General features: G+C 41.6%; 1 protein-coding gene across 3 annotated transcripts; it reads right to left on the bottom strand.

Annotated features, from left to right (window-relative positions):
* Positions 1-867: 867 nt before the first annotated feature.
* lman2 (lectin, mannose-binding 2) lies at positions 868-7,653 on the bottom strand. Of its 3 annotated transcripts, none has more exons than XM_077531966.1 (8): positions 7,410-7,653; positions 6,677-6,795; positions 6,224-6,341; positions 4,784-4,863; positions 3,198-3,359; positions 2,998-3,112; positions 2,236-2,355; positions 868-1,990 (listed from the first exon to the last, which is right to left on the bottom strand). In XM_077531966.1, the coding sequence occupies exons 1-8, from the start codon at positions 7,543-7,545 to the stop codon at positions 1,830-1,832; spliced, it is 1,011 nt and encodes a 336-aa protein (XP_077388092.1). In that variant the 5' UTR covers positions 7,546-7,653; the 3' UTR covers positions 868-1,829. The 3 variants fall into 3 exon arrangements, with proteins under 3 accessions (XP_077388092.1, XP_077388091.1, XP_077388093.1); XM_077531965.1 differs by lacking the exon at positions 4,784-4,863 and adding an exon at positions 4,916-4,998 and having other exon boundaries at positions 7,410-7,652; XM_077531967.1 differs by lacking the exons at positions 4,784-4,863; positions 7,410-7,653 and adding exons at positions 4,916-4,998; positions 6,961-7,334.
* Between the last annotated feature and the right edge of the window lie 3,007 nt (positions 7,654-10,660).

Here is a 10,660-nt window from a genome sequence, read left to right as displayed (position 1 = left end):
GTTTTTTTTTTTTTTTTCCTGTAAGCATTTCGTGAGCTCAATGACTCATTTATACGCCTCCTTAACTCACCCAAAAATGATCATGAAATTGATTATCAACCCCAGTGGTCTGAAACGATAAAAGAATTCTCACAGGATGAGCGCACTTTTATGGTCTCTGCCTGACGATCACATATGCACGATTGGTTTGTGCCATGTCTGCAGAACAGTCATGTCATTAACAAAAGAGTCGTCATTATTAATTCCTTAAAATAAATAAAAAAAAAAAAAAAAAAATCAGGAGCAGAAGTGAATGCACATGATCGGCCGAGTGTATTTTCTACAAAACTATATCACCATCTAGTGGATATATAGTCAAAGTACAAATGTGACATCGTCTGTTCTAGTCTGTGGATAAATAGTATAAGTATAAATGACGCAAAGGCAAAAAAATAAAAATAAAAACAAAATTAAAAAAATACTTAACCCTAACCCCAATTCAAACCTAAACTCTAAAACCAAGTCTTGACCTTCAAAAAGAGGTCTTGCAAAGTGAGGACCAGCCAAAATGTCCTCACTTCACAAAAATGTCCTCATTCTGTTGGATAAAGACGTATTTTGCTCCTCACTATGTATTATGTACAAGAACACACACAGATGTGAATTGACAATTCCGAACGTCCAGGCATTTCTGGCAGGCAGATTTTTGAGTTGTCAAACGACATCTCATCGCATTTTGAAATCAAAATAATGATCATAAATCAAATTCCAAGGGTCCAAAATCCAATGCTTTTCAAAGAGTGGAGTTCCATTTCAACGAGTTATTTTCAATTGTGACGTAAGCTCTGAATTGTCAATTGTAAAAAAACAAAATTATACAAGCGTAAATATGTCACAGCTGTTGAGGTTTTTTTTTATTCTAGTTTTCCATCCTCAGTGCTTTCTGGTGATTACCTACAGGGGGCGATATTGCTGCAAAAGAGACTCCCAACAGCAAGACGTGGTGCTGTCAAATCAATCAATCAACTAAAATGGAAGACACATTCAGTAACCAAACATGTAGAACAAAGCCACAGAATTAAAGTAACGCAATCATCATATTTCACCACCCACAATTTACACACACACACACACACACAACATGACAATTTAACATTCACACCTGTTTTAGGTCTCCTTAGTAGTCAAAATTGGCCACTGGTAAACGACGGGAACATTTTTGGGAAATGCTGACTGTATTGATTATGCACAGTTTGCACTGCACACACAAATACGTGTTTTTATAGCTTGTGAAACCAAAGCCTGAAAGTTGGTAATGCTTGTAACCTCTTTGTTGAACGTTATATTCCTAAATGTCATTTTGGAGCATCAGGACACTTTTTGGGAGGTGCTATGTATCCGGACACCAAAAGAGAACCAATTTTAGCTGAAAGTTTAAGGAAAATGTCTCAAGACTATTTAGTGGTTTTATGTTCTCGTTAGAAAGTAAAAACCACTCGCTTGCTTGAGGGATGGAAAGATCAAATCAAAATCAACTGCCTCATATTGAGGATGGTGGTGAGAGTTTGAGAACACCAATGAGTTAATAGAAAGAAAATATAAAAATCAAAAATGACAGCACTGATGGTTGTGCTGTTGACTGATTCAACTGGCAGCAAAACAGCCAAACAAAAAAATACATAAAAGAAAATAAAAAGCAGTGCTTCCATCCAGAATAACAGTACAATCTTTCAACAAAACAAAAAAAAGAGAAAAGAAAAGGATTCACATTAAAATGTGCTTCAACAGTTGACCACCAGCTCCCCTCCCACCATTCGGTTTTCTCCTGTTCCTCACTGGGCCACTGTCTCTCAGTAGAACCTCTTGTTTCGCTCCTGACGCTTCTGGAAGACGACGGCGCCCACCACGCCGCACACCACGATGCCCAACAGCGCACACAGCAAGAGCAGGAACACCTTCCAGCCCGTCAGGGGCGTGCCGCGGAAGTTGCCCGTCGGGTCGTCGATGTTGTCTGTGGGGGGAAATGAGGCAATGTCCATTTTAAAAATCTAATTGTCATTGAGCAATTCATCGATTTTATTGCTTAATGTGAGTTCATTTGGCAGGATAGTTTTTTTTTTTTTTAATGATTTTATGAGCTTCTGTAGAAAGTGCGCATGTTCTAATAAGTATCAATTCTTGCTAAATGATGAATTGATTGCACTTTAGATTTTATTGTAAGGCCTTATCGCCCAGCTTGACGTCCCCACGACCAACCTTTGGGCGACTTGAGCAGGTTGACGCTTGGCTCAATCTTGGTCCAGTCCAGATTCTCCTCCTCAGGCGTGTGCTCCACCATCAGCTGGTACAGTTTCATTGAGATGATGTCATGGTTGTCTGCCACAAGGAAGATCGAAGTTAAGATGCACCGCCCACTTCATCACGTACATTGCAGGTCAATTACAATTTTTTTTCCCCCCAATATGTGACATTTATCTAATCTTTTCATGCAATGTAAACAGTACAATTCCCTTTTCTTTTCTTTTTTCTTAAATGTGAATTGTTTGTGTCGATTTTTTTTCCCTTTCATTTTTATGATGTGAATTGCTTGGGATTATTTTATTCCTCACATTACTATTTGTTTTCTTGAAATAGTTATAATCATGAAAAGATTGTGACATTTCTTATTGTAATGCTACACTTTTTTTTCCCTCATATTTTTTACTATTTTGTTCTGCCACTTTCTTCTTCTAAATTAAAACAATCTAATATTGAAACTTTTTTTCAGAATGCACTTTTTCATTGGAGTATGACAATTACTCTTCTTCCAGAAATATCCCAACTTTTTTCTCGTGCTCTGTAACTTTTTTCTCCGTTATATTTTTCTTGTAATCTAATGCAATCTTGTCTGACTTTATTCTGGAAACATTCTAACAAAATTGCCGGAACTCGGCCATTTTTTCGTAATGTTACTATTTCTCCTTTCTCGTAACGACGACGACAAAATTTTGGTTGAAGTTGTCCATAAAAGTGACAAACCGGAAAGATCTCCAGTGGCCGCTGAGGCGCCAAAGAAATATCCCGTGGGAAGACGAACGCCTCCGATGTCGATGCATTCCTTCCACTCGTTCTTGCCGTCCACGTCAATCATCACCTGCAAGGTGGCAACGCCGCGTCAAAGGTCAAGGCCGCTAAAAGTGTTGCACCAATCCAGTATACATTTGTGATACAATACGTACGGTAAGTCTCCCTTTGGAGTAGCGGATGGCGAGGTAGGTGTCAAAGTCTCGGTTGCGGATCTCGGCCGAGCAACCTCCCAGCTCCGACGAGCGTCCGTCTTTGCCGTGGTCGTAGCTCACCGAGCCGTTGTTGACCATGGCAGAAATGTACGGGAAGGAACGCTGACGACACCAAATCACAACATGCAAACTGTGATGTACGCCAATTTGAAACGTGTGTAAAAAGTCCGCGGAAATTCTGAAATGATGTTGCAACATAAAAAAAGTGGCAATGGTTAAAGCAACATGACACAAAAACAATTCTGTATGGATCAAATTTGATACCAATCAGTCAAAATCGCTAAAGTCGAGTTCATCTTTGAAGGACACCTGGAAATGGCCGTTGTGCCATGAACCACAAACAAGCACTTGTCCTCTTCTCAAATTCTTGTTTTTGTTGTTTTTTTTTTATGCAAGTTTTTGGAATGTGAGAGGAAACTGGAGGACACGGAGATAAATTACGCAGGACCATGGAGAACATGCAAACTTCACACAGGAAGGCAGGAGTCTGGATTCAAACCCACGACCACTAATGATACAGATGATATTATCTGTCTGTGGTTGTCCCTAAACAATCTGCCTGTCCATCTTCAAACTGCTCCCACAGTGGATTGTTTTAAGGCTTGATTTAAGACCTACTTTTATTCCTTGGCTTTTAGAGTCCTTGGCTGTATGAGTCTGATAGTGTGCGGATCTCAATTTGCAGTACTTTGGAAATGCTTGTTTATAAAACGTGCTCTAGAAATAAAGTGGATTGGGCTGGATATATGTGCACTTGCTAAATTAGAGCAAAACAAAACATTTATTTTACCCGTTTAATCAGTGCACAGCAACATGTCTACATGGCTTTGTGTGGGTTGGCCGAGCAACTATGTTACTGTGATAGGTCAGGACGCCTGACAAACTGGATATGGCAGATCCGAGTGTAAACTAATGCAAGTAAATGTACCCAGTCAAATAAAGCGAATTTTTACGGTGTACAAAGTTTATGCCTCCCACCCAGACACAATATATCTTCACAGATTGCATCACCTTTTGCATATCCAACATGGCAGCTACAATGACATAAAGTATGATTCCTCAATCAAGGCAGTGCCTTAAGAGTATTTGATGTCGACCGTAAGACGTATCGGTGAGTGTCACGCGACAGTGGTTAGAATGCACGTGTTGACCAAACTAACCATGTTTTATTTTTGTGTTACGAGATCACCATGATCTTCAAATTTAGAATGACAGCAGATTTTTAAAATTAATGTACTAAGAAATCATGTGAAGTGCAGCAGTACTCGTTTTCCAAAGCCACAAAGCACTGCAGCAAAGAGATGCTAACGATTCACAGGCTGCCCTGAAGCCAAGTTGCCAACCTCTGTGCTATGACAAACTGGTTCAGACAGGTCCTTCACGGACCTTCACTAACAACCCTAAAATGGCCGCATCAAACAAAAATGGCTGACAAGAACGTAAAATGAGCGGGAAAAACATGGAGTGGCGCTTCAACTGAAAAATGAAACCGGCGACAGCATGCTGACGAGAAGGTCAGCACTCACGTCGGTCGAGTCATCGTTAGAGTAGGTATCGATAAAAACCGCCAGGCCGTGGAAGATGGCGTGGTCGGAGAAGACGGGCCCTGAGGACAAAGGAGGCGGTCAATGGCGGGGGGGCGTGCCGTGTACACTTACGTCCATGCCTTGCAGGTTGTTGCGGAAGGTGTCCAGAAAAATGGACAGGCCCAAAAACAGGTCCTGGTTCCCAAACACCGAGCCTAAGATGCAAGCAGAGATCGTGTGACTACGTCATGTCAATGAGGACGAAGACCTTTTCATGACCAGCATAATTAAATAAGAAATACATGCTTGTACTGGATTTGACCACGTCCCAAATTATGTTTATGTTGGCTCTGCTTTCTTTGCTGAAGTTGTCATCTTGCCTTGTCGTCATCAGCCCATCAACTGTTGCCATCATTTCAATTCTCACGATAAATGTTACCGCGCAAGACCTAAAATTTATTCTCAATCTGCCATTAGGGCTAAACACACCTGGCCTACGGACATCGGCATGTGACGGTGGCCGTGCAGAAACAGCTTCACCTTCATGCCAAATACTAAATACCATTGGAGGAGATACAGGGCGGTGGTAGTCACTAGTCCGAGTTCATCATTTCGTATCAGTTAGTTAGCAGTTCTCATTAAATGGCAATTCGCCTCTATACCATCGTCGGCGGTAGTCATTATTCCTAAAGGCAAGCGGAAACCTCTTTACGTGGACGGGATGTAAAAACGTAAACAATGCATACCGGTTACTTTTTCTTTCACGATGTCCTCCCACATGAATGAAACCCGCCGTCTTTTTGCACAGTATCATATATAAAAGGTAAATCCTACCTGCTATATCCAGCCATGTCATGCCATAGTTTGGCTATCATACCTTTGTCGGCAAACCTTTTAGCAGTAATATTATACAATGCTGGTCTCTCTTGAACCAAAGAGATGAAGTCATCTTCCCGATCTTCTGTCCAGACAGACATTATACGTTCAAATGCGGAGGGTACAGCAGGGGGACGATGTGCAAAATGAGTGAGAGAAAAAAAAAAAATGGTCCAGGGTCTCCATCAGTACTGCATTCGTCACTTCCTCTTCTTGCCCCGTGCGCTGATTCATCAGCCAATCACAGTGATCAAATGCCCCGATGCCGATTCCACATGCCGAATTTGCTGTAAACTCCCCCCTGACGCATTCCAACTCCATCCAACTTTACGACAGTAATTTATAAACTGATCGGACGCCGCATGCCGTCGGCCCAAAGCTGTCAGAATCCCGACGTCGGATTGGTGTATCTAAGCCTTAAAATCCTTACTTCGGGTTATTGGTAGACAACTGTTAGCATGTTAGCATTTGCTCAATTCTCTCACCTAAAAATGAGACCTTAAAACTTACCTCAGAGTTCCACATATCGCAGCTACAAAAAGTAAGAGCAGCAGCCATGCTTACCTGTATGCAGTCTGTCTTTTGTGTACCACAAAGCGATGCCATCACCGTGGAGATTCTTTTTGCCCTCCCCATGGATTCTAAAGTGGATGTGCATCTCCCAGTCTTTCAGGTAACATGGCTGGATAACAAAAAAAAAAACAAAAAAAAAATCTTAGCAACGACCACTGGAGCTAACTTCATTTTATTTTTTGTTTCATTTACATTGTTATGAAAGAATGTCAGGGTTGTTAAAAAGTGACTTCAAACATTGTCTGTGTGAAAATTCTAGGGCCCCACCAATTCATTTGCTGCTGTCTTCTCACTAGAGTGTGCTACAGAAAGGCAACATTGCAGGAGTGAGCTGAGGGAAGATATCTGACAGTAAATTTTATAATGACGTTAAATTTACACTGACTCAGCACCCCCCTCGTTTCAGCAACATCCAGCGCAATTAAAAAAAAAAAAAGTGCTCACTACTGTATTCCAGATGGATCCCTGCCTGCTTCTTTCGTCTGGAGTGAGTCGCACGTACGAGCCGGTCACCAAAGTGCTCCCCGAGAAGTCCCACTGGCTGGATGGGCTGCTGCCTACACCTAATATACAAAACACAACTGGTTGATGAATACAACACAACCCATTCCAATGATCCCCAAATCACTGGAAATAGCACACAGAGTGAGATTCAGTATGCTGATTTGAAACACTGACTTGAAATCTTAATGGGGCCTTGAACCCCTAACCCTAGTGTGAAACCATACCGTTAAAAATCTGACCCAAGCTTGAAATCACACTTGTTTGAAACCATAAATATTGTCTGAAATCCCATCCTGATCGTGAAATGCTTATTTAAAAACTAATCCTAATACCACATTTGTTTGAAACCCTACTGCCTCAGGAGAGCCACTGCCATCATGAAGCCGGCCACTCTCTGTTTGAACTACTGTCGTCAGGCACAGGGCTATTAAAAGCAGGACAAACAGACTGAACAACAGCAAAATTACCATCACGTATTAAAAGGTTCGATTAAAGTTATCGCCAGCCATTAGGCTAACAGGACCATGATTAAACAATTACAAAATGAGTGGAAACCAACACAGCAGTTAAAGGATATACACCGCCGAATAAAATGTTTTCAGGAGTAACCGTTTAACAACTATAGCCGGAGTTTTCAAAGAAAGCGAACGCTCTAAAGTTGACGTCTTCCTACCTTGATAAGGTTTGATCAACGAGTGTTCGCGTTTAAGGTGCTCCGCGTTGCCATCTGTAATGTCGCCGCACACCATCCTTAGCACGGCTGCGAGAAGGAAACAAACGCGACCAACAAACGTTCGAATACTCGCCATATTGCAACAAAATGCCTGTTGCCAAAAGTATAACAACAAATACGCGTCAAAATACGCGACTCGCAAACTCCATGAAGAAGCCGGTCCGTCTGTTATTCTCTTCCGGAAAGAAATTACTAACACACAAACATTCCTCTCGTACTACTTCACTCAAGGCGAATTAATTCTATTTCTAATTTATACTCACATGTGCTTAATATTTATCTTGATATACACGTTTCAATATTCAAGAATCCACATCCGAAATTACAAAAGTGTTTTATTATGGGGGAAATGTCCACCATTATGTGTTTCTGTACAGACCTCGTTTTTCAGCGCACAAGGTGCAAGACCCAATCAGAGACAAGCACATCGCAATATAAGCCAATCAGCGATAACCTGCGGTTCAAGTTTACGCCACTAGATGGTAATAGATGACAGAAGGAAATATCTGGATTGAATTGACCGCTCGGAAACCAAGGACTGACTACGTTTTGATATTCTCAAATAAATGACAATACAATTTCCAATCACGATCATGTTGAGTACTAATAATGTGATTTCATGTGTTAATTGTATGCCTTACTTGAAACCCTGTGGTGGGGGGTACGGGTAATTTGGGTCCAAACCCCTGTGCTTGGCTCCACTACCGAGTAGATACTAAGCAACAACCTTAACAACGTTTGTTTTTCATTGCATCATTGCCATGAGTCTACACTCGCTGAGCACCCGGCCCCAAATGTGAGCGTCCCTCACATGACTTGCAAGACCGTGATGACGTCGAGTGGCACTGGATCAAGACAATTTATAAATACCATGACTGAAGAATCACAGTGAATCAAATTTAGATAATGGCACATGCATTTGTCTGTTTGTTTAAAACTGTGCCCCTCTGACAAAAACCCCTGGCCATAACCCCCACCCCCAACCCAGTCAAATTGTTCTAGAACCGCCACTGATTGAAACCTCACCCAAACTCAAAAGCCTAAAAATAAGATTCAAAAGATGTGCAACATTCCTTCATGTGTGCTGAGCCCAAAAAGCAACAAAGTTCTCCTAGGACCGGTCTCAGTCTTGTCCAGAGACACATAATAAATGTCAGTGCGACTCCAACCTGTGACTCACTGCTTTTCTGTGAGCTACCACAACAATGAGGCAGTCTGCACTTTTTTATTGCTTTCCACTGGAAGATCTGCAGAGTTAAGCCAGCGGCTTTACCATGCGGGAATTTCACAAAGGTTAGCCACTACCGTTCAGCCATGTGGGTGTGTGCATGTGCAGGTTGAGCATTGATCCAAAAGCTACAAAAAGAGACATTTGTTTAGCTGTTAACCACTGAGCAAAAAAACAAAGTATATTTATTTATTTATTTTAACAATTGACAAAAGTGTAACCCTAACCCATCTTGAAACCCTACTTTAAAAGCAAAATCGTTGTTTGAAACCCTTAACAGGGCTTGAAAACCTGACTTTGAAACGGCATTTTGATGCGCCCTATATTTGAAACTGTAACTCTGGCTGTAAACACAAAAATTCCCAACTTGAAAGCCTAACTGAGGCTTGAAACCCCAACTTGAATCAGGAACCTATGAAAGCCAGCTTGCCGCCATTTGAAACCTTTACCGTGCTTGCTTATATTGTTGTAGTGTGGCCTTGTTGATCCTTTTTGCTTGAAATGTACAAACGTGTTTGATAGTTGTCGTGTATGTTAAATTTGTCAAGACAATTTTTGTTCACACTCACCTGTAACTTCAATAATTGTCAAAAAGTGTGATAACATCACCACTCTCAATAAAAAACAGATAAATGTAACTTGAAATGACCGAAACACCTTGTAGATGCTTGTTTGTTATTTGGGTTCAATGACCCCTCCCCTGGAAGTTCTGGAACACGGGGGCCATGTTGGCGTGTCCGGCACCATCTGGCTTCATCCGACATGCATCAGAAGTGACCCATCTGACGCCACTCGACCAGATGCACAAACCAGAGGAGCCGTTTGGCTCGTTTGGTTTGGTTGTCGGTGTTCGGCTTGTGCCTGGTGGGGTCGTGAACGTAATCACACTGAAAATGGTGGATGAAATGTCCCTGATCTCTGGTAAACCTTTTCAGATGCAAAATTCATCTGGGTCAGGTTATTACTTTTGATATGTGAAAAGCGCTGTGTGTCAGCATAGTTGCCTCACAACAATTCCCTTTTGGGCTTTACTCTAAATGCGCTTCACACTTGGTTTTAAGAACAGCACAGGGACGCTCACATTTGGGGCCGGGTGCTAAGCGACCAAACAGAGTAGCCTGCCACATTTTCCCGCTTGTTTAGACGCGAAATAGGCCGCAGCTGGGCAATATGTCGCTGTCACTGCTAACAACAGAAAGCCCTGGCTTTGCTAATAAGGAGACGGAGCAAAACGAGAGCAAGCTAATGGAAGGCGATGGTCCATTCAATCCATATGTTGGCTACAGCAGGATCTGGAGGAGTTCAGATCATCCGAGACCTAAACCTCCATGAAGACTACTTCGATGTGGACTTCAGGCTGAACAGTTTGACAGCTTCATATGCTCTATTTTATTTGAAGATAGCAATTACAAATGTGAATTAAACATTTCTATCTTTTTTGACAAACCTGGTAAAAAAGTAAAATAGTGGAGATTGAGCATGTCAAGATATGACATCTGTCTGAGCTCCAGACATTCCTCCATGCGGTTGACTGTTTTTACTGTTTCACACTTCCAAAATCTCTTGCTGTGGCCCCTCTGAAGTCAGCCGCCATCTCTGCTATCAGATGTGCACGGATGTCGTTAGACTCGTCTGTCGTCACGCCACACAACCTTCAGGCACGCCATTTAAACGTTCTGCCTGTTACGATACGTCACTGGCAGATTGATGAGCATAGATAAAAGGTGTAATGAATACATACTAATAATTTATTAGAACAATTTAGTGTAATTTGATGATTTCCTGCACGCACCTGACAATCTCTCACATGATATTTAGGTTTTGGTTGAATGAGTTTGATGTTGAAGATGTCAATAAAACTGTAAGCAACAGGGGTTTGTTGAAATGTAAACTTACAAAGACACATACATATGATGAAAAATTCATAGTCTTTGGCTGCAAAAACACATATCAGCTTAATTGA

The sequence above is a fragment of the Festucalex cinctus genome, chromosome 9 (genome assembly GCF_051991245.1).
Source record: "Festucalex cinctus isolate MCC-2025b chromosome 9, RoL_Fcin_1.0, whole genome shotgun sequence".
In the NCBI taxonomy this organism is placed as follows: Eukaryota; Metazoa; Chordata; class Actinopteri; order Syngnathiformes; family Syngnathidae; genus Festucalex; species Festucalex cinctus.
This window is presented reverse-complemented; position numbering and strand designations above follow the sequence as displayed.